General features: G+C 38.7%; 1 protein-coding gene across 1 annotated transcript in view; it reads right to left on the bottom strand.

Annotated features, from left to right (window-relative positions):
• Nucleotides 1–25,111, bottom strand: part of TRPM7 (transient receptor potential cation channel subfamily M member 7) — a 109,709-nt gene that overhangs the window by 79,404 nt on the left and 5,194 nt on the right. Inside the window, exons 2-5 of the mRNA XM_061428779.1 lie at nt 11,178–11,257; nt 6,982–7,020; nt 2,934–3,132; nt 498–711 (exon numbers count right to left, since the gene is read on the bottom strand). Coding sequence (XP_061284763.1) covers nt 498–711; nt 2,934–3,132; nt 6,982–7,020; nt 11,178–11,257 — 532 coding nt within the window. The remainder of the gene's footprint in view (nt 1–497; nt 712–2,933; nt 3,133–6,981; nt 7,021–11,177; nt 11,258–25,111) is intronic.

Genomic DNA, 25,111 nt, shown 5'->3' with positions numbered 1-25,111 from the left:
TCTAAGAACTATCCACCTCTGCTCTTATAGCACAGAAGTGTGATACAAAACCATACAAAAACAAACGTGGCTGTGTTCCAATAAACCTTTATCTACAAAAACAAGGAGTAGGCTGGATTTGGTGCAGGGAACCATAGTTTGCAAACCCTTGCTCCAAAGCACATTATTCTTGGGAATTCCCTGACGGTCCAATGATTAGGATTTGGCACTGTCATCACAATGGCCCAGGCTGGGGAACTAAGATCCTGCAAGCCACAAGACACAGCCAAAAACAAAGTCTTAATAAAAAAAAAAAAGTAAATGATAAAGCATACTATTCTTTTAAAAGAACAAACAAAAACCAAATTCATTTTTCAGTTAGCATTTATACTTAAGAACTATAGATTACTTAACAGAAGACTAGTATACATTTATACTGTATTGACTTTTCAAATATCTGATATGAAAAATTTACAAACACATCAAATAAATATTATACCAATTTTATTACTGTTTACCTGTGTTTACTCCTCCAGTTAAAATCCAGGCTCCGGTTGTAACTGCAGCTTTAATAAGACCCTTTCCAAGCAACTGCTTGATTCGTGGGTGAAGCTCAAACTTCTGCATGCCACCATGCACAGAGATAACAAGTTTGGGTAATTCCATTTGCCATTCTTTAAGCAGAAGTTGTAGAATGATTTCAGGTTTGGTGTCATATGATAGCCTCACATACTAACAAGAAAGATTTTTAAAAAATAATAATTCATAAGTTTCATAATGCAGCATCACATGACTTAAGAAAAACTTTATTTGCATAAGATTATTATAAAATAGATTTCATAGGCTACTTGTAATATATTTACACTCCTAAGAATAAGCAATAACAAACAAACAATTTTAAGGTTGGAAAATCATTCTGTAAGAGCTAGAGAAATAGTGGCACTCTAATTTTCAAACTTTAAGATGTAAATTTGTTACTCCTTCTGATTATATAAACCAAATTACCATTCACCCGGTTTACAGATTTGTCCACAGTATTTCTTGCCTTGTAAGAAGAAATCAAAAATATTCATATCAAATCTTATAATACTCAGATGTTGGGGGGAAAAAAACACTTTTAATCTTCTCTAATAAAGGTTCTTTCCAAAACAATATATTAGCCATTCCTTTACAGAGATCAAACACCAAGGGAAAATATCCCCAAATATCATAAGTTATATAAAACTGAGAAGACTCCAGATTCCCTTAAGAATGATTTGTAATGAGATTTCTTCTAAGTCTTTAAGTATTAGCTTTGTTTAACTTATCATTATACTTGGGTTCATTAAGTGGTGCTTGGAAAATAATCTAAAGTTAATAAATTTAAAAAACAGATTATGGGACTTCCCTGGTGGTCCAGAGGTTGGGAGTCCACCTGCCAATGCAGGGACATGGGTTTGATTCTTGGTCCAAGAGGATTTCACATACTGTGAGGCAAATGAGCCTGTGTGCCACAACTACTGAGGCCACACTCTGCAAAAAAGAGTAGCCCCTGCTTGCAGCAACTAGAGAAAGCCCTCACGCAGCAATGAAGACCCATCACAGTCATAAATGAATAAATAAAATTTAAAAAAAAAGAGATTATGTTAGTAATAAATGAGGAATTCCATTTTCAACAATGATGGACTATGTTGTTTTGGACCAACTCTGCCCCTAGGAACTAGACAAACTAGATTAACGACCCCTGTTATTAAGACATCAGTAAGCTACCAAAGTTGTGACAACTTGTCGTGTCAGGATCCAAAAGAACAGAAAAACCCAGAGAGACAGGCCCATCATATGACACTGCTTAGCAAATCAAGACGGGGAAGGAGCCAGGGACAGTAACTTAAAAGGTTAAATGTAGACAAGTCTAAATGAATCATAAATTATTATTTGGGGATTTAAACATTTTTATTTATTTATATTTGGCTGTGCCAGGTCTTTGTTTTGCGTAGGCTTTCTCTAGCTGAAGTGAGCGGGGGCTACTCTTCCCTCAGTGCTCTGGGCTTCTCACTGTGGTACCTTCTTTTGTTGCTGAGCACTGGCTCTAGGGCATGTAGGCTTCAGTAGCTGCAGCATGTGGGTGCAGCACTTGTGGTTCCTGGGCACTGAAGCACAGGCTCAATAGTTGTGGCACATGGGCTTAGCTGCTCTGTGGCATGTGGGATCTTCCAGGATCAGGAATCGAATCTGTGTCTCCTGCACTGGCGGGCAGATTCTTTACCACTGATCCACCAAGGAGGATCAATTTGGGAGTTTTCAAAAAACACACACACACACACAAATAAAATTTATGCCAACAAAAGCACGTAAGTCATGAGGGAAATAAATGCAGTCACAAGTATTTTAAAGGTTCTTGCATTGACCAGGAAGTAGTAAAAATACTAATCTGTAACAGTAACCAGTTAAAGATGTATTTTATAGTATTTATAAAATTAACCTGCAGAACAGAAAAATATATAAATAAGATGCTATAAAGAAAAGCAATAATTAAAAATACGTTAACCAAAAAGATTAAAAAAGGGAACAAAGAGAAAGTGAAATAGTAAATGAAACTAAAAAAGGTTCAATGCACCAAAACACATTCTGTATTTGTGTGTACCAATACAAAGAACTTCAAAATAAAGAAATGACTAAAACTGATTTTCTGACACACTATTATATAAGCTGTCAGATAATAAACATACATTATTTAATTAACTGGCTTCCTGGGTAGCTCAAATGGTAAAGAATCTTCCTGCAATGTGGGACACCTGGGTTTGATCCCTGGGTCGGGAAGATCCCTTGGAGAAGGGCATGGCAACCCACTCTAGTATTCTTACCTGGAGAATTCCACAGACAGAGGAGCCTGGTGGGCTCTAGTCCATGGAGTTGCAAAGAGCTGGAATTAATTAAAAGGTAAATGAAGTAAGACACTTTAATACACAATATACCTTAGCTCTGTAGGAATGAGAACCCCCTTGAAAATTTATGACTCCATAAGCATCCGTTGGGCTCTGTTCTGTATGTTTTTCCACAGACCACTCTTCTAATGTCTGATTAAAATGGTCACCCAATTTCACATCTGAGTATTTCATGGCAAGACTTGCAGTAAAACAAGCATGTTGCTTGACCAAGCGACCACAAAAACACCTAAGGGAAAAAAATAATAAAACTTTTAAAAGACCTTTTAAAAAAATCAGTCAATGAAAAACTGTTTGAAAATAAAGCAACTTTTGAAGAATATGAAAATACTCTGACTTTTTGATTTTAGGATATCATTAAGTTAATATGTTAACCATAGCATTAAAATACTATAAATACATTAATATTTGATGATACAGGCTTCTATTAATAAACTTAGTTTGAGGCATCTACTTCAGTTCAGTTCAGTTCAATGGCTCAGTCGTGTACGACTCTTTGCGACCCCATGAATCGCAGCACGCCAGGCCTCCCTGTCCATCACCAACTCACGGAGTTCACTCAGACTCAGGTCCATTGAGTCAGTGATGCCATCCAGCCATCTCATCCTCTGTCGTCCCCTTCTCCTCCTGCCCCCAACCTCTCCCAGCATCAAAGACTTTTCCAATGAGTCAGCTCTTCCATGAGGTGGCCAAAGTACTGGAGTTTCAGCTTTAGCATCATTCCTTCCAAAGAACACCCAGGGCTGATCTCCTTCAGAATGGACTGGTTGGATCTCCTTGCAGTCCAATGGACTCTCAAGAGTCTTCTCCAACATCACAGTTCAAAAGCATCAATTCTTCGGTGCTCAGCTTTCTTCACAGTTCAACTCTCACATCCATACATGACCACTGGAAAAACCACAGCCTTGACTAGACGGATGTTGGCAAAGTAATGTCTCTGCTTTTCAATATGCTATCTAGGTTGGTCATAACTTTTCTTCCAAGGAGTAAGCCTCTTTTAATTTCATGGCTGCAGTCACCATCTGCAGTGATTTTAGAACCCAAAAAAATAAAGTCTGACACTGTTTCCACTGTTTCCCCATCTACAGCTTTGGAGAATGTATAAATGTTAGTGAACCTGAAGACAGATCAATACAAATGATATAATTTGATAAATGGGAAAAAATTATTTTAATTAAACAAAAATAAAACAGGGCCTCAGTGACCTGCAGGAAATATCAAGCAACCTAATATACCCAGACTCCCAGAGGGAGGAGAGACAGAGAAGGGGCTGCTGCTGCTGATGCTAAGTTGCTTCAGTCGTGTCCGACTCTGTGCGACCCCATAGACGCCAGCCCACCAAGCTCCCCCATCCCTGGGATTCTCCAGGCAAGAACACTGGAGTGGGTTGCCATTTCCCTCTCCAATGCATGAAAGGGAAAAGTGAAAGTGAAGTCCCTCAGTTGTGTCCCACTCTTAGCAACCCCATGGACTGCAGCCTATCAGGCTCCTTCATCCATGGGATTTTCCAGGGAAGAGTATTGGAGTCAGAGAAGGGGCAGAAAAGGATCTTAAGAAACAGTGGCTAAAATTTGGTGAAAAACACGAACTTGCAGATATTTATTCAAGATTTCTGCTTTACTGACTATGTCAAAGCCTTTGACTGTGTGGATCACAATAAACTGTCGAAAATTCTCAAAGAGATGGGAATACCAGACCACCTGATCCGCCTCTTGAGAAACCTATATGCAGGTCAGGAAGCAACAGTTAGAACTAGACATGGAACAACAGACTGGTTCCAAATAGGAAAAGGAGTACGTCAAGGCTGTATACTGTCACCCTGCTTATTTAACTTATATGCAGAGTACATGATAAGAAACGCTGGGCTGGAAGAAGCACAAGCTGGAATCAAGTTTTCCGGGAGAAATATCAATAACCTCAGATATGCAGATGACACCACCCTTATGGCAGAAAGTGAAGAGGAACTCAAAAGCCTCTTGATGAAAGTGAAAGAGGAGAGCGAAAAAGTTGGCTTAAAGCTCAACATTCAGAAAACTAAGATCATGGCATCCGGTCCCATCACTTCATAGGAAATAGATGGGGAAACAGTGGAAACAGTGTCAGACTTTATTTTTCTGGACTCCAAAATCACTGCAGATGGTGATTGCAGCCATGAAATTAAAAGACGCTTACTCTTTGGAAGCAAAGTTATGACCAACCTAGATAGCTTATTAAAAAGCAGAGACATTACTTTGCCAACAAAGGTCCGTCTAGTCAAGGCTATGGTTTTTCCAGTGGTCATGTATGGATATGCGAGTTGGACTGTGAAGAAAGCTGAGCGCTAAAGAATTGATGCTTTTGCACTGTGGTGTTGGAGAAGACTCTTGAGAGTCCCTTGGACTGCAAGGAGATCCAACCAGTCCATTCTGAAGGAGATCAGTCCTGGGTGTTCTTTGGAAGGAATGATGCTAAAGCTGAAACTCCAATACTTTGGCCACCTGATGTGAAGAGTTGACTCATTGGAAAAGACTCTGATGCTGGGAGGGATGGGGGCAGGAGGAGAAGGGGACGACAGAGGATGAGATGGCTGGATGGCATCACCGACTCGATGGACAGGAGTTTGAGTGAACTCCGTGAGTTGGTGATGGACAGGGAGGCCTGGAGTGCTCCAGTTCATGGGGTCGCAAAGAGTCGGACACAACTGAGAGACTGAACTGAACTGAATTGATTCAAGATTTATTCAAAAAGAAGGAAAAAGAGAACCATTCTCAGGCACATCACAGGCCTGCTGTTAAAAACCAAAATTATAGGGGAAAAAATCCTTAAAACAGCCAGAGGAAAAAGAGACCCATTACACACAGACGAACCACTGCACTAATGACAGCTGACTTCCCACTAGAAACAAGAGCCAGAAGACAACAGAATGGTATCTTCAAATCATTGGAATGAGAAAACTCAAAATTTCATATTCAGGGAAAACATCCTTCAAAAATGACTAAAATAAACATATTTTCAGATAAACCAAGCTGAGAAAACTCATCTCCAGTATACCAGTTCAGTTCAGTCACTCAGTCGTGTCCGACTCTTTGCAACCCCATAAACCGCAGTACACCAGGCATCCCTGTCCGTCACCAACTCCCAGAGTCCACCCAAACCCATGTCCATCGAGTATACCAGCATTATACCAAAAGCTAAAGGAAGCTCTTCAGCCTGAAGACAGACGCCAGATCGAACTACCCATCTAGAGGAAGGAATGAATAGGCCTGGAAATGGTACAACAATTCAATATATGTAAATGAACTCATTCTATACACTTCTGCTGTTCAGCCTGCCAACCGGAGACCTTCTCTTCTCTTACATTCCTTCATCACATCTTAAAGAATAACATTACTCTTTAATTAGTTGCCCGAGTAAGAAACTTAGGTACTGTCCTCAAATGTTCCCTTTCCCCACACACCACCAATCCTACTGAGTTTATCTGATTGATCCCCCTTTTCAAATATGCCTATTTCTCTTCATTACCATAGGTAGTATCTTAATTCAGGCTCTTATTTTTTGCCAGAATTACTCTAAAAACTTCCAAACTATATTTTCCTCTCAATCCAATCTCCTCAAAATGCCAACTGTTTTTATTGAGGGGAACAAAAAGAAAATCTACTTCCCTATATAATATCTTTTTAACATGAAATCAAAACTGTGTGGCATAGTATACAAAAAGTTAAAATGATCTGGCCCTATTTATTTCTCAAGACTCAGATCTTTTCAATATCCATCCTATTAATACCTTCTACAGCTTGCAGTTTCCTGACATAACCATAATCTCTTTCACTGCCAAGCCTGCCCACAAACTGTTCTCTCTGCTTCAAATCCCTTTCCTCAATCTTTAACCAGCTAATTCATATTCAACTTTAGCACTCTGCTCAGGCACCTGCACTTGAGTTTCAAGTAACTCTGCCTAATCCTTTACCTCCCAAGTGTGAGTTAAGTAATGCTTAAACATAATGGCCTGTGAATTTTATCCCAGTGTATTCTGACTTTTTTCATATACTAGTTTTATTTTCCAAAATGTGTGCGATACTGTTATTGTTATGATACTTACCTGACAAGTTGCTGACAAATCTGACATCCTGGAAGGCATCTATAAAACAAGGTAAATCTATTACTTAAAGGAAAAATCATTTTTCTTCTCATTTAAATAAACTATAATAATCCATTAAAAAAAGTACAAAACAAAGGAATATTATATATTTTTCAAGAGATATCTTAGGTCATTTGTACCTTTTTTAAAAACTCAGTTTTCATTTTTTAAATACAATTAGTTGTGTCATAAAACCCAGAAACCACAAAAGACAGATTTAACTACATTAAAAAAAAAAAAAAATTTATATGGCAAAAACACGTCACTAATAAAAGTCCAAAGATAAACTGAGAAAAAATATTTATAGAAAAAAGGTTAGCTTCCCTAATAATATAATATATTAAATATAAATATAATATATAAAGTTTCCCTAATGGCTATGGTTTTTCCAGTGGTCATGTATGGATGTGAGAGTTGGACTGTGAAGAAAGCTGAACGCTAAAGAGTTGATGCTTTTGAACTGTGGTGTTGGAGAAGACTCTTGAGAGTCCTTTGGACTTCAAGGAGATCCAACCAGTCCATTCTAAAGGAGATGAGTCCTGGGTGTTCCTTGGAAGGAATGATGCTAAAGCTGAAACTCCAGCACTTTGGCCACCCCATGCAAAGAGTTGACTCACTGGAAAAGACTCTGATGCTGGGAGGGATTAGGGGCAGGAGGAGAAGGGGACGACAGAGGATGAGATGGCTGGATGGCATCACTGACTCGATGGACATGAGTCTCAGTGAACTTCGGGAGTTGGTGATGGACAGGGAGGCCTGGCATGCTGCGATTCATGGGGTCGCAAAGAGTCGGATACGACTGAGCGACTGAACTGAATATATAATATAAAAAGTGTATTCGCTTCCCTAATATATTTATCAAATCAATATAAAATGGGAAAATATATGAACAGATATATGCATGTGTGCTCAGTCACTCGGTCGTGTACACTCTGCAACCCCTGGACTGTGGCCCACCAGGCTTCTCTGTCCATGGTATTTCTCAGGCAAGAATACTGGAGTGGGCTGTCATTTCCTGTTCCAGGGGATCTTCCTGACCCAAGAATTGAACCAATGTCCCCTGCATCTCCTGCACTGGCAGATGGACTCTTTACCACAGAGCCACCTACGAAGTCCATATGAACAGATAATTCAAAGTAAAAACATACATATGAAAAGATATTTGATTGGAAGAAAATTATTTAATCCTTTAAGACAATGTCTTGGTATGAATATAGAAGAAAGTAGTCTTATATCTGCTGGTAGGAGTACAAATGGAGGGCAATTTGGCAAAACTCATCAAAACGAAAAATGTACTCTCAAACTTTAATTCCAGTACTTAAGAGTAAAGGTTAAAAATATCTATAGAATATGTGTAAAATAAAGTTATTCACTACAGAATACTTTTGTCTAATAGCAAAAAAGAAAACAGGTTAGCTAAAATGTCCATCAATCAGGGAATATTAAAATTATGATCCAGATATATAATTAGTAAGGATGCAACAATTAAGAACAAAGAACAATGTGACCTGGGAAATGTCATTGGTGCTCTCTGATTAAAAAACGTGATATTATAACAAAACCCATCTTTAATAACTAGTATGAAATTCAGATAAATCACAGAGTAATGATTGAAAGAGACACTAAGGTTATCTATTTTAACGATCTAAAAAGACATTTACAGAAATTACTAAAAATTGGGGGAATATTAAAGAATACAAAAAATGTTTTCTTAATGGTGATCAAATAAATGCAAATTTAATATGTAATTTTCTGTTAATCACCTTCTTGAAGATGAGGACTAACATTAATCAATATTCAGGCATTCTCGTCACTACTGGTGACAATGTACATCATATTCTTTAATCTTTTGGAAAGTTTTTTGGCATTATATATATTAAGGGGGAATAAAACTTGAAACACAAAAATAGTTTTTATCCACTAAGACCTCCATTACGACCTAATTTTAATTTAAAATAGGCTCAAAATTGAAAACAACTCAAGTGCCCAATAGCAGGATATGCACATGAACTGTATATAGACCAACAGAGTATTAACTACTACTCTTAAAGGGATATTATGGAAAAATAAAGTTACTATAACATTTTGTTAAAAAAAAAACAGATACAATGTTTTACATATAGACTGAATTTAGCAATATTTTAAAAACAAAAGCTATGCATTGAGTAAAGATTAAAAATAGGTGCAATAAATGTTATTAATGACTGTCTTCATGTTTTGATACTCTGAATATTCAGCCAACTTTCTACATCTCAAGTTTGCAAAATTTATCATGCACATTTCTCTTATAATGAAAATTTGTATAAATGAGACAGATACTAAAATTTTTTTGCCATTAATATAAAAAGAAATGTTGAATTTCAAACAGAAGGTTTATGTAATATACAAACAAAATATTTAGAAATTCTATTCAACAAACATTTACCGAGAATTCACTATGATATCATAATAATAGGGACAGGTGCTATAACTTAATATACATCAATTAATAAAAGACTGGGCTTCCCAGGTGGTTCAGTGGTAAAAGAACCTGCCTGCCAACGCAGGAAACACCAGTTTGATCCCTGGGTCGAGAAGATCCCCTGAAGAAGGAAATAGCAACCCATTCTAGTACTCCTGGCCTGGAGAATCCCATGGACAGAGGAGCCTGGCGGGCTACAATCCATAGGGCAGCAAAGAGTCAGACATGACTGAGCGACTGAACACACACATACTGTAACTTAAAATAGTTAATAAAAGATTGCTTACTTGGCATAAGAGCCATATATCAAATGGAAGTAAAAGCTGTAGAGAAGATAACTGCATAGAAGACAAGGTTTAACAGGAGACAGGAACGGTAAGATGACTAAAAACTCCAGTAAACACCTTTTTCAATTAATTTGTCCTAAGTGCCTGTGAAGAAAAGTGCTTTGTAGTCCAGGAAGTAAGTATATCTTTGAGGTACCCTTTTAAGCTTTTTGCTATTTTTAGGTCTCAGAAAAAAGAAGAAAATTAGGAAAAATGTTTCTTCAATAAATACCTCAAGAGATCTTTTTCTTGAATTCTAACTCATGTCCTTTACTTAAATTTTTTTTCTATTATCAATGCCATTTTTAAGACCAAAGGACAATCAGAAATGCCAACAAATTCCTGGTGACGGGTTTTCCAATAGGTGCTCATCTGCAGCTACATACTGGCAAACAAAAATAGCAACCATTAGGTTCATACTGGTTTCTTCAGCATAAACTATAGTGTTGGGTACTCAATAGATGCCCCTTAAACAGATACATAAACTTTTTAAGTTCTCAGTATCAATAAATCAAATTTTTAAAAAAAAGACTTAACTGTCTGATCTTTGTAATACACTAGTATGATATGGGGGAAGATCAGGGAAGGAAGAATACTCTGAATGAGAGGTTTCATGTTGTGAAATGTCATTAAGAACTGCTGCTACTGCTAAGTCACTTCAGTCGTGTCCGACTCTGTGAGACCCCATAGACGGCAGCCCACCAGGCTCCCCTGTCCCTGGGATTCTCCAGGCCAGAACACTGGAGTGGGTTGCCATTTCCTTCTCCAATGCATGAAAGTGAAAAGTGAAAGTGAAGTTGCTCAGTAGTTCCCGACTCTTAGCGACCCCATGGACTGCAGCCTACCAGGCTTCTCTGTCCATGGGGTTTTCCAGGCAAGAGCACTGAAGTGGGATGCCATTGCCTTCTCCAATTAAGAACTGCAGAATGCTGATATCTTGCTACTACTATCTCCTCCTAATCCTAAAAGATTAACAGTAAACACAAAAATTAACAGTAACTGCTGCTGCTGCTAAGTCGCTTCAGTCATATCCAACTCTGTGCAACCCCATAGACAGCAGCCCACCAGGCCCCTCTGTTCCTGGGATTTTCCAGGCAAGAACACTGGAGTGGGTCGCCATTTCCTTCTCCAATGCATGCATGCATGCTAAGTCGCTTCAGTTGTGTCTGATTCTTTGCGACTCTATGGACAGCAGCCCACCAAGCTCCTCTGTCCACAGGATTCTCTAGGCAAGGATACTGAAGTGGGTTGCCATTTCCTTCACCCAACAGTAACTACAAATAATTAATAACTTTAGTTTTTAATAAAATAGCAATGTAATTTACATCTAAATTTCTATAAGAATTCAGAATAAAGAGAAGTATACTTACCTGTGAGGGTCTTTGGAACTTGGTATGATATATACACATTCCCTCTTGGTCAAAGTGCTTTCTATCCAGGATTTCTGGGACTAAAACAGAAAGTTTAAAAAGACTGTTTATAAATTAACCAATTAATATTACAAAGAAAAATTTAATAAAAAATACATTAAAAAATTCCATTTTTAGTTCACTATTTATTACATATAACATGTTTACTGATGACAGCACACCTAAAATATGAGAATCATTCCATTTAAATCCACTGAGTTTGAGACTACTAATCAACAGTACTATGCAGATACTAAATCAACAGTGCTATGCAGAGCCAAAAACCTCAAGAGGGGCTGGTACGATCCTGGGAAGTGGATCATTTTACAGCCAATTAGAAGTGACTGTCAGAGACCTGCCAAGCATTCCCGTGGCTAAGACTTTGTGCTTCCACTGAAGGGGGCGCAAGTTGGGTCCCCTGAGCCCTGGTCTGGGAACTAAGGTCCCACAGGCTGCATGACACAGCCAAAAGAAACCCCTAGATATATTCTGTTCTGTTTCTAAGATAAATACCTAAAGTACAGGGGCATGGAATGGCTAATGGCACAGGCACCCAAAAATGCATCAAGCAAATTCTAATCAAAAGAAAAATAATACTAGAAAAAAAGAGATGCTAGACAGCAATAGGTTACTACACGATTTCAAATGTATGATTCACCAGATTGTTAGAACAATCTTATATATGACAGTCCTAAAATGAATACAGCACAAAAATTAACAGGGAGAATAAGACAAATCTAGGATCACAGTGGAAGATTAACACATTTCCTTCAATTACTGTAAGTCTGAAACAATTTCAAGTTTAAAAGGTTTTTAAAAATTACTGTTTATACCACTACTTAGGTTTTTGCTTGGATCCCTAGCCTCTGTACCCTACTACTGGTGACTGATTAGAAAGAGATGGGGCATTATATATTGAAAAAGGTGAAACTCCACAAATTAGGACTGAGTTGATTAAAGATCTTGAGCTTCATCCTCCATATAACATATATGTTAGATATATAGAAAATATTAATTATATATCTAATATGTCTATAGATATTACTATATATTAAATATAGATATTAGCATGCTCTCTATCAGAATCTCTTTTCCCTTCTCTATCTGCCTCTTTCTTACCAGGACAATACAAAAAGGAAGAGCCTATATTCCTTAATGAAACCTCTACAGTTCAGTGGTTAGGCAGGGGAGTTTCCAATGCAAAGGGTACAAGCGTAGTTGGAAAAATTAGATCCCATAAGCCAACCAGGGGGCCAAATCAAAAACAACAAAATAAGAAGCCCCTAGGAGAAGAGATATTCTAAACAGAATTATGATGGTGAAGTTTGCAGGTTCCTCTCAAATCCTTTAGATATTCTAATCATAAACCTTAGCATATCCTTTAATCTAATTCTGGTTGCAAAATTCTGTCTCTTCATTCAAAATGTCCATTTTCTAGGTCAATGGTTCTCCTTTAAATACATTCACTAAAGCAGTGATCCATGCTTAAGTGAATGGTACACTTAAGCAGTGTACCATGATCCCCTAGTTACAAAAACCACAGGATGGGGACTTCCCTGGTGGTCCAATGGTTAAGAATCCACCTGCCAATGCAGGGGACACGGGTCTGATTCCTGATCTGGGAAGATCCCACATGCCACAGAGCAATTAAGCCAGTGTGCCACAACTATTAAGCCTATGCTCTAGAGCTTGGCAGCTCCAACTACTGAAGCCCATGTGCCTAGAGCCCATTGTGCAATGAGAAGTCATGCAATTCAAAGAAGAGTAGCCCCCACTTGCCACAACTAAAGAAACCCTGTGCACAGTGACTGAAGACCCAGTACAGTCAAAAGTAAATAAACAAATTTTTTAAAACTCACAGAATGCCCTCTAGAACCCATGACCCTTCATCAGGAAAATGTCCTACACCCTAAAGCTCAATTAACACAGTGCCTCCACCACCTTCTTATTCTAACTAAAGTCTGATATTCCTTTGAAGAATCTGCTTTACCTACATATCTCTCATGGGGGAAAAAAAAAAAATAGGACTCTCTTCAGTTTTACTGTACTAAGAATACACCCGGCAAACCCAATCCTGATTCAATCCAATTCCTCATCCATTCCATAACTGCCTATGTTAATACGACTACAGGAAAAAACAAACAAAACAACACCTTTTGATTTCACTTTAAAACCACAAACATCCCTTAATGATGTCCATTTTCTCATTCTCCTATACGATTTCACACTATCTCCTCCTCTCCTCAAACCTCCAACCCTCATTCACCATTCTTATTCTCAACTGATGACCTACTTCTCATTTCACTCAGAAAATTGAAGCAAATGTGCCCACCAAAGAGGCTTACACTATTTAGGATATGCAATCACGATTCCCTCTACTGCTTATGCAACTACAGAACAATGGAACCATCCCCAGGATCACAGTGAGAGCACTGTCCTGACAACCAAAAGATCTGGCCATGTCAGTCAGATTTCTGATATTACTGCTATCCTACACCCTTCTCCCACTCCAGAACCATAGTACACTGAAGGTAGGCAGCGCATCTGGACTGGGAGACATTTATTCATGTGACTTCTGTTTGTAACTTTAAAAATAATCATTTGGTAGGCTGTTCTAATACATGATGATGTGAGGTTGAATTTTTACTAAAACTAACTTACACTTCAAACTCATGAAATTTTTATCATGCTCCTCTTCTATTATTAAAAATTACAGGGGGCTTCCCTGGTGGCTCAGTGGTAAAGAATCTGCCTCCCAGTGCCAAAGACACAGGTTCTCTCCACAGTCTGGGAAGATCCCATATGCCACGGAGCAACTAAGCCGGTGCGCCACAACTACTGAGCCTGTGCGCTAGAGCCCGGGTGCCACAGAGGATGAGCCCACATGCTGCAACTACTAAAGCCCATGTGCCCTAGAGCCTGTGCTCTCAACAAGAGAGGCAGCCACAATGAGAAGCCGCAACTAGAGAGTAGCCCCTGCTCGCCACAACTAAAGAAAAGCCCTCTCAGCAACAAAGATGCACCAGAGCCAAAAATAAATAAATACATATTTTTTAAATGCAGGGACTTCCCTGGTGGTCCAGTGGCTAAAGACTCCATGTCCCAATGTAGGGGGCCTGGGTTCAATCCCTGGCCAAGAAAACTACATTTCTTCACACGTTGCACCTAAAGATTCTGAGTGCTGCAACTAAGACCTGGCATGGCCAAATTAATAAATAAAATTTTAAATTATAAAAATGGGTTTATAATAACAAAAATTATACTGTGATTTATCTTTTAAAGGGTTGCTTCTCTCTTTTAGAAAAACTGGAACTGTGCTGGGGTGGGGGAGAACAGCTCAGTGATTGTACTTACTGCTATATTTTTACTGGTTGTTAAAGCAAGACAAAAGATTTGTTTGGAATTTCTCTCTGTGAGCTTATTTGCAAACAAAAAGGCAGCTCAGTCCCATGATACAGTAATGAAGTCCATCAAAATCAGACTCTAGAACTAAACATTCAACATATGCAAATAACACACTAAAACAGCAGCAATATACAAGCGTGAGACGCACTCAGATTGCTTCAGTATGAACTACATGTTTTTTAAAAAACTAAATTATTTGCAATTCATGAGCATAGGCCTAAAGCCTACAGCATGAATGAAAGATGGGTGAAAAGTGAACACAACAGGAGCAAATTTATTAATTAACAATACAGTGGACCTTTTTAAGGAGTTTTGTCAAGAGGAAAACATCTTAGGGAGAACTTGAAAATATACGGCTTAGATAAAGGTTAAGAAATGCAATCTTGTACAATTCACAGCCCCTTTTTCCCCCCTCCTCTTTTTCTTGATTGGATAAGTAGGCAGAAAACTAGAAAGAACAGAGTAGACTTAAACACTATCAGTCAGTTTTACCTGATGGAACTCATAGAATACTCCATTCACAACAGTGGGGTTTCCAAGGGGCACACTAGCGGTAAAAAACCTCCCTGCCAATGCAGTAGAAGTAAGAGATGCTGGTTCAGGAAGATCCCCTGGAGGAGGACACAGCCACCCACCCCAGTATTCAGGCATAGGGTCGCAAAGAGTCGGACACGACTGAGCGACTTGCACTTAGAGAAGTACGGCTATACTCTATAGGGGCAATCAACAAATTTTTTCTATTAAGAGCCAAATGGTAAATACTTTAGGCTTTTTGGACCACTTACTGCCTCTATCACCTACTGTTTTGTTTTTCAACCACTAAAAAATATAGGAACCATTCTGAGCTCAGGCCCTGGCCAGAACAGGCCTTGGCCAGAGTTGGTATACATGGCATAGTTTGCCAACCCATGCTCTAAATCTCACAAAAGCGTCCCACAAAAAAATCTCACAATTCCACTGAGCCAATTCCATCTAACAAGTATATGCCACGTCCTTCAGAGTCTTCCCCTGCACTGTTTCTTGGATATAATTAGCGTCCCTTCTACCAGGCCTACAATCCCAGTAGACCCTTGTATTAAGAGTTGCTTTCAAAAAAAAAAAAAAAAAAAGAGTTGCTTTCTAAAGACAGGAAAAACAAGATGGGGCTAAAGAGTCTCAGATGTACACGAACAAAGTTATTTTTTTCTGCAGGAATTTCAATAGAAAAGGCATTAAATAAATAGATGTAAAGATGAAATGTAAACATTACTGAGGAAAAAAATATCCAGTGTTCGAGTACATATACCTAGCTTCTTTCCCCAGAAATGGTCACTTTCAATCACCAACAACTTAAAACACTTGAGTCCCTTCTAGTACTCATTTAGGGCTTCCCTGGTGGCTCAGACGGTAAAGGATCTGGCTGCAATGCAGAGACATGGGTTCAATGCCTGTGTTAGGAAGATCCCCTGGAGAAGAGAATGGCTAACTACTCCAGTATTCTTGTCTGGAGAATTCCATGGACAGAGGAGCCTGGCGGGCTACAGTCCATGAGGTGGCAAAGAGTGGGACACAACTGAGCAGCTAACACTTTCACTTTCTTTCGGTACTCATTTGTCTATTATGATAAAATATAAAACTACCCAAACAGGTACATTGTTAAATTGCAGGACTGGTACAAATGTACTCATAGTTAGTTTCATTTTATCACTCTTATTAAAAATAATAAACAAACAGCCAGTACTATCTCTTCACAACTTCAAATCTTTCATAGTAGTCTCTGACAAATCCATCCAAAACTTTAGTAAACCCTTGCCAACAAAGGTCCGTCTAGTCAAGGCTATGGTTTTTCCTGTGGTCATGTATGGATGTGAGAGTTGAACTGTGAAGAAAGCTGAGCACTGAAGAATTGATGCTTTTGAACTGTGGTGTTGGAGAAGACTCTTGAGAGTCCCTTGGACTGCAAGAAGATCCAACCAGTCCATTCTGAAGGAGATCAGCCCTGGGATTTCTTTGGAAGGACTGATGCTAAAGCTGAAACTCCAGTACTTTGGGCACTTCATGCAAAGAGTTGACTCATTGGAAAAGACTCTGATGCTGGGAGGGATGGGGGCAGGAGGAGAAGGGGACGATAGAGGATGAGATGGCTGGATGGTATAACTGACTCGATGGACGTGAGTTTGAGTGAACTCCGGGAGATGGTGATGGACAGGGAGGCCTGGCGTGCTGCGATTCATGGGGTCACATGCAGAGTCGGACACGACTGAGCGACTGAACTGAACTGAACTGGTTAAGTCATTTAAATAGTGTCACTCTGATGTTCACAAATTTTTATCAAATTTTGTGCCTACAGAGACATACAAAAACATTACCACGCTTCAAGACTATCACAGTTTCCCCTACCTTCATTATTCACCAAGTTTATTTCAAGAGTTTACCATCTCTCCTGTTTGTGTAAACACCAAATATAAATATATTCTCCCCATACACAGCAGTTTTGTCATTTATGGCATTCATTGATTACATTAGGGATTGGCTTCCTATGCCTGACAGTGACATATCCCAGCTGATAATGGCAAATCATTCCCAATAATAGGTTTCTACAATTTTTGAAATTCTGAGCTTCTGCTCTATAATCAAGAATCCAATAAAATGTGCCCTGGATTATAAATACATATAAAAATTCCTAATTTTATCCTTATTTTGCTAGACTGCATTACTGTATTTTACCAAAAGATGGCACACTACAAACACAAATCTGAAAATTCCTAAACTTAAATGTTCTAGATAAAGTAAAAACTATAACCACAGAATGTTAGCAAAAGAGGGAAACGTGATCTTCAGTGGTAAAAGAGATCAGATTCTGGAGTTCAGAATAACCTGTTCATTGTTGGTTATTCTATTAATGCAACCTTAAGTGTCTGAACTTCTGTTTCCTCACCCATAAAATAGAATAATATACCTATCTCACAAAGTTGCTCTGAAGATTATGATCCATGTTTTTAGCAAAATGCGCTCCACACAGTCATATCTCAACAATGCTTCAAAATTCAATTTTAGATTCCTCCTGTCTCCTAGTAATAAGGGGCATATATGCTACAAAGAAGTCTACTAACCACATTCTACTCTTCAAACAAATCAGTACCAGCACATCCTTCTTGACTAGATACTGATAGTGAAAATTGAGGGGGAAAAAAAAGGACTGCTTTAAAAGTTCTACTTCAAGGTAACACTGAAAATCAATCTATTTTTACAACTAAATACACCCAACAATTCTATATATTAATATTAGAAAGGAGCCTCCAGCTATGGAGCTTCTATTGGACTAAAGCTCCAAAGATAATAACCATAAACTCAGGATAAAATAAAAATTAAAAAAAAGAAAACTACTTAGCAGCACTGAACAGGCAACCAAAAGCAGGAAGGAATCAGATGAAGTTTGTATTCAGGATAAAGGAACAGTACTGAGTGAGTTTCCTATTTTATGGCTAAGAGAGGCCCCACTGCATACCTACTTAAGTAGCTAAAACTCCAATAGAAATTCCATAGTTTTACTGGCTTGAAGAACCAGAATACAAACTTAGAGGTGACAACAGCAGCTGGAAAGTGATGGGAAAAGTCCTGCATAGGACAGAGTCACAAAAAAAGGGAACCCTAAATACTGCATATTAACACTGCTGAAATCTAGCTGACCCATGAAGCATGCATACATGGGGCAGATTCCAAGCAGGTCAGTTAAGAATAGAGTAACTAACTGAACAGATATTTTTACTGCCCATTGAAGGAGTCAGAGTTTGGAATTTGAGTACAGTCAGGTTAATCAACTACTATCCTAATGTGCTCTGACTGCAATGAAGTGAAAAGTGAAGTGAAGTCGCTCAGTCGTGTCTGACTCTTTGAGATCCCGTGGACTGTAGCCTACCAGGCTCCTCCGTCCATGGGATTCTCCAGGCAAGAATACTGGAGTGGGTTAACATTTCCTTCTCCGGGGGATCTTCCTGACCCAGGATGGAACCCGGGTCTCCCGCATTGGAGGCAGACGCTTTAACCTCTGAGCCACCAGGGAAGCCTGCTGCTGCTGCTGCTGCCGCGTCACATCAGTCGTGTCCGACTCTGTGCGACCCCATAGACAGCAGCCCAACCAGGCTTCCCCGTCCCTGGGATTCTCCAGGCAAGAACACTGGAGTGGGTTGCCATTTCCTTCTCCAATGCATGAAAGTGAAGAGTGAAAGTGAAGTCGCTTAGTCGTGTCCGACTCTTAGCGACCCCATGGACTGTAGCCTACCAGGCTCCTCCATCCATGGGATTTTCCAGGCAAGAGTACTGGAGTGGGGAAGCCTGACTGCCATACAAATACAATAAGACAACTTTGGTTTCAACAACCAAAACTCATTTGCTCCAAGTTCTAGAAACTGGAATTCAAGATTAAGGGGCCAATAAGGTCTGCATCTGAGAGCCCCCTCCCTGGATTGCAGACAGCTGTCTTTTCACTGTGTCCTCACAAGGTGGGGATAGGGAGCAAGCTCTCTGGTCTCTTTGTATAATGACCCCACCTTCATGACTCCCTCTAATTCTAACTACTTTCCCAAAGCCCTGTCTTTAAATAACATCAACACTGAATTTTGGGAAGACATAAACATTCAATCGGTAGCAACTACTTTAAAAGAGAAAATCAATAATCTTCAGAGGACTAAAACAGAACTCACAGTCTCTCCAAGATAACATTCACAACATCTATGATATAATCAAAAATTAGTAGATATAAGAAGAAACAGGAAAATGTGACCATATTCAAAAGAAAAGCCAATCAAATTAAAAGGAAGCTTGCCTACTAATAAACTGCAACAGCTTACAAAAGTTAAATGAAACTACAGATGTAGAAATTCTGAGTTCTGTGGTAATTCTGTACATTGGACAACATGTCCGTCAGCAAAGGCATAATGACAAAGAAAACTTAAGGCTAGCTTGAAGCAAAATGTTGAAAATGGCTGGCATTCTTTGATTTCCTCTGTAGGAGATCTGGCACTCAGGCCCCTACTCTATAGAGTTCTGCTCTTATGCTTAAAAGGCTGCCAATCACTTAACTAATTAGATATTACTGATAATTCAGATGTGAACTCTCCGAACAGGTTTTAAAGACACTGCTGAAAAGCTTCTGTGGAGTAATAAATAGTTGGCAAAGTTTTACACATTAAAAAATAAAACTTGGTTAATTGTTTTCAATATAAAATCAAAAGTTTTTTAAAAAATTGTTTTTGTCATTTTAGTGACTACTTTTCTAGTCTGCTCCAATAAACTGTTAGACTTTTGCCAAAAATAAATAAAAAGAATCAGATTCATACCATGACTGTGTCTGCAAAGAGAGTCCAACTTCTACATTTAATCTTATTTTCTGTTGGTTTTGCTGCCCTGCTGACCTCATGGAGATTGCTACCCTACCTGCTTACCACTACAGTACTGCTCCAATTTAAAAGATAGAAAATGTCTGATAAAGCTAAGTATGAGCAGTTGCCACTGTGTCATTCCATGGAGTCCAACATATTAAATAACTGAAGATCAGACACTGAGTCTAAAAAGTGACCAACTTTAATTTAGCTCAAACAGCAGTAATTTATTTCTCAAGTATTCTAAATAAAGTCTAACTCAGAATAATTTATCATTTTACCATAAAGAACTTTTATTAAAATGAAAAGGGATCAAAACTTATTGTTTTATGAGAAAAAGGATGATACATATGTTGGCAAAAAATTTAATTTCTTATACAAAGTCAAGAAATTTTATGTAGACACCTAAAGATTACTAAAAATCCAAATAAATACATTGACAAAAAAGACAAACAGAATAATGGAATATATCACTTGGAAAACAGGAACTTGCACTTAAGAAAAGTTGGTGAGTGCTAGAGAGAGCAATGGGCTTCCCTGATGGCTTGGAGGGTAAAGCATCTGCCTGCAATTCAGGAGACCTGGGTTCGATCCCTGGGTGGGAAGATCCCCTGGAGGAAGAAATGGCAATCCACTCCAGTATTCTTGCCTGGCGAATCCCATGGACAGAGGAGCCTTGTAGGCTACCATCCATGGGGTTGCAAAGAGTTGGACACGACCCAGCGATTTCAGAGAGAGCAGTACAAATCAGGAGACAGTATGATTATTATATGTATACGAACCACTACACTAGAATCCAAAATGAATACTAGATGGGTTAAGTCATAATGTGAAAAAGCAAAACTTTACAACTTCTACCAAAAATAAATAAATAGCTTTATGACTTCAAGATAAGCGAAAGTTCAGGCTATAAAGAAAATCAGATCAGATCAGATCAGATCAGTCGCTCAAATACTGATAACTTATTACACTAAAAACCAATATACATCAACAATCTAAAAACAAGTAAATAGTCCACCATTAACAAAATAAAAACTTAACAAGTTAGAGACTGGAGAAGATATTTGTAGCTCATAAAACAAAAAACAAACAATAAAAAATACTGTCCAGACTACATACAGAACTTCTACAAGTAAAGAAGAAAAATGTAATTCGTTAGAAAACTGAGCAAAGGGAATTCACCAGAAGGAAAGTAACCATAGCCAAAAACTTTTAACCTGAAATGACACACAACATTATTCATTCCCCCCCCAAAAAAAAAACATTATTCATGGCCAGGGACATGTAAATTAGAACAATGAGGAACTACTTTACATTTATGGGTCGGGCAAAACAGAAGAACCTAAGCAATTAAACGTTGGCAAAGATGTTGGAAAAAAGAAAGGGAATTTTACACAGTTCTAGAGGGAGTGGAAACTGCACAACTACTTTACTCAACACTCCAGCAATACCTACAAAGTTCAAGATGCACCTACCCTGTGACCTAGCAATTCTATTTATATACTTCCTAGAAAAATTCTCACGATATACACAAGAATGTTACATCAGTAATAAAAAACTGCAAACAACCTAAATGCCCAATAGTAAAATGGATAACATTTTATATTTATTTATTTTTATTCCTACAATGGAATAATATATAGCAGCTCAAAGGGATAAACTAAACCTTACATGTATCAACATGACAATCTCCAAAACCTAATTTCATTAAAATGAAAAAACAAAACAATAAGCTATAAGGATATATTGTGCAGCACAGGGACTATATCCTGTATTTTATAATAACTTTAAATGGAGTATAATCTATAAATATATTGCATCACTATGCTGTACACGTGAAACTAGTACAGTATTTTTTTTTTTTTATGTTTTTTTTTTTTTAATTTTATTTTATTTTTAAACTTTACATAATTGTATTAGTTTTGCCAAATATCGAAATGAATCCGCTACAGGTATACATGTGTTCCCCATCCTGAACCCTTCTCCCTCCTCCCTCCCCATACCATCCCTCTGGGTCGTCCCAGTGCACTAGCCCCAAGCATCCAGTATCGTGCATTGAACCTGGACTGGCAACTCGTTTCATACATGATATTTTACATGTTTCAATGTCATTCTCCCAAATCTTCCCACCCTCTCCCTCTCCCACAGGGTCCATAAGACTGTTCTATACATCAGTGTCTCTTTTGCTGTCTCGTACACAGGGTTATTGTTACCATCTTTCTAAATTCCATATATATGCGTTAGTATACTGTATTTATGTTTTTCCTCCTGGCTTACTTCACTCTGTATAATAGGCTCCAGTTTCATCCACCTCATTAGAACTGATTCAAATGTATTCTTTTTAATGGCTGAGTAATACTCCATTGTGTATATGTACCACTGCTTTCTTATCCGTTCATCTGCTGATGGACATCTAGGTGGCTTCCATGTCCTGGCTATTATAAACAGTGCTGCGATGAACATTGGGGTACACGTGTCTCTTTCCCTTCTGGTTTCCTCAGTGTGTATGCCTAGCAGTGGGATTGCTGGATCATAAGGCAGTTCTATTTCCAGTTTTTTAAGGAATCTCCACAATGTTCTCCATAGTGGCTGTACTAGTTTGCATTCCCACCAACAGTGTAAGAGGGTTCCCTTTTCTCCATACCCTCTCCAGCATTTATTATTTGTAGACTTTTGGATGGCAGCCATTCTGACTGGTGTGAAATGGTACCTCATAGTGGTTTTGATTTGCATTTCTCTGATAATGAGTGATGTTGAGCATCTTTTCATGTGTTTGTTAGCCATCTGTATGTCTTCTTTGGAGAAATTAGTACAGTATTTTAAATCAACTATACTTCAATAAAAAACCAAGATCCATAAAAAGATGTACATAATTCTATATATACCAAACTTAGGAACACCAAAGGACCATAACATAGTATATATACTCTATGTAGCAACGCTACAAAAGCATCCAAAGGCATACTCCAGTTTGCTTGCCTGGACAACTCCATGGACAGAGGAGCCTGGTGGGCGACAGTCCATGAGGTCACAAAGAGCCAGGCACACTTTCACTTTTTCAAAGCACTTAGAACAATGACAGCTAAATGCTAATATTAGACCCTTAGTCGTGTCCAACTCTTTGTGACACCATGGACTGTAGCCTGCTAGAATCTCTGTCCATGGGATTCTCTAGCCAAGAATACTGGAGTGGGTTGCCATTTCCTTCTCCAAAATGCTAATATGCTAATACATGTTAGCTAATATTGTGAAAATTTGTCTAAAGCCTATCACACAGTTTTTTTAGTCAGGAGTACCTTCTGGGTAGAGTATCTTCCAGGTACTGAAAATGTGAAAGAAAGTGAAAGTGGCTCATTCATGCCCAACTCCTTGCGATCCCATGGACTATACAGTCCATGGAATATTCCAGGCCAGAATACTGGAGTGGGTAGCCTTTCCCTTCTCCAAGGGATCTTCCCAACTCAGGGATCAATCCTAGGTCTCCCACATTGCAGGCAGATTCTTTACCAGCTAAGCCACAAGGGAAGCCCAAGAATACTGGAGTGGGTAGCCTATCTCTTTTTCAGAGGATCTTTCTAACTCAGAAATCAAACCAGGGTCTCCTGCATTGCAGGCAGATTCTTTACTACCTGAGCTACAGGGAAGCCCTTCCAGGTATTGGGTATGGTAAAATACTCAAAAACAAGGAAGAACTGGTTCACATACTAAAGGGTAATTTACAGTCCTATTTTTCTATTCTAGTGAATGTTTCTCCAGTCTCCTCCTTGCAGTAGCAGTCTGCTTCCCAGATAACTTCTATCGTTTCTAGTGTACTACCAAACTGTCAGAGCAAAGTAGGTAAGTAAGCCTATTAAATTTCACTTTGCACATATTTTTCAACCAGTGAACTATGGGCTCAAGGTTGCCATATTTCTGATAATGGCTTGGCTCAAAATCTTTTTTTCCCTTCTATGAGGAGTTGGGTTTCCAAAGGTTGAAGTTTCCAGAAGTGTGGTAGCTGGGATACTTGAGGTGTTACGAACATGTTTTCATGACGCAAGGAAGGACAGTGTTTCACAGACTTTAATCCGAGTACTGCTCCTGAGGTCAAGTAGAAAAAAGATTATCATCTGCCTTTCACAGACACAGTAACAGTGATGCTCGTAAAAGAGTGTGACTTGGCAAAAAATGCTTCAGTGAATAGGCATGTCTATCAGTTTCAAAGAACTGCTTACCTCCATATCTAAAATTTCTTTAACAGGGTTCTAAAACCTTTAAATGGTCAGGAAACTAAATACATGTTCCCCCAAAAGATTCAGAATAATTTTCTAAATCCAAGGTGAACCAAACCAAAGGGTGAACAAAATATCTAAATGTATGAGCTTAAACCAAATTAAACCAATTGTTTTTATAAACTAGAAGAGGTCCAATTCTCCAAGTCACACTTTTTACTCATATTCAAACTAATCTAATAATTTGCAAAGTACGCTATAAAAGTGATACACATCTAAGTTTTTTTTAATACTAACTCACATAAATGACTCAGTTCAAATTCCCATAGATAGCCAAATGTTGCTCATATTCTAAACAAATCTCAACCACTCTGAAGTGTTTCCAGGCACCAAACTTAAAACAGGCATTTCAAAAGCTGTTACCCACCCCCCAAAAAACTGTACAATTTAATCACATGCTGAAAGGCTCCCCCCATCACCCCTGCCAAAAAGGAGAAAGAGATATCTAGAATGAAATAACTAAGCAATGGCAATAATCACCAATTGCTACTATTATGTGAACATATGATGGGAAACTTCACAATTAAAAGATCAGGCAGCTGACAACAGCAACCCACTGCTGCTGCTACTGCTGCTGCTGCCAAGTCGAGTCAGTCGTGTCCGACTCTGTGCGACCCCATAGATGGCAGCCCAACAGGCTCCTCTGTCCCTGGGATTCTCCAGGCAAGAATACTGGAGTGGGTTGCCATTTCCTTCTCCAATGCATGAAAGTGAAAAGTGAAAGTGAAGTCGCTCAGTCATGTCTGACTCTTAGTGACCCCATGGACTGTAGCCTACCAGGCTCCTCCATCCATGGGATTCTCCAGGCAAGAGTACTGGAGTGGGGTGCCATTGCCTTCTCTGAGCAACCCACTAGATA

Source organism: Bos javanicus, chromosome 10 (genome assembly GCF_032452875.1).
Source record: "Bos javanicus breed banteng chromosome 10, ARS-OSU_banteng_1.0, whole genome shotgun sequence".
Lineage (NCBI taxonomy): Eukaryota > Metazoa > Chordata > Mammalia > Artiodactyla > Bovidae > Bos > Bos javanicus.
This window is presented reverse-complemented; position numbering and strand designations above follow the sequence as displayed.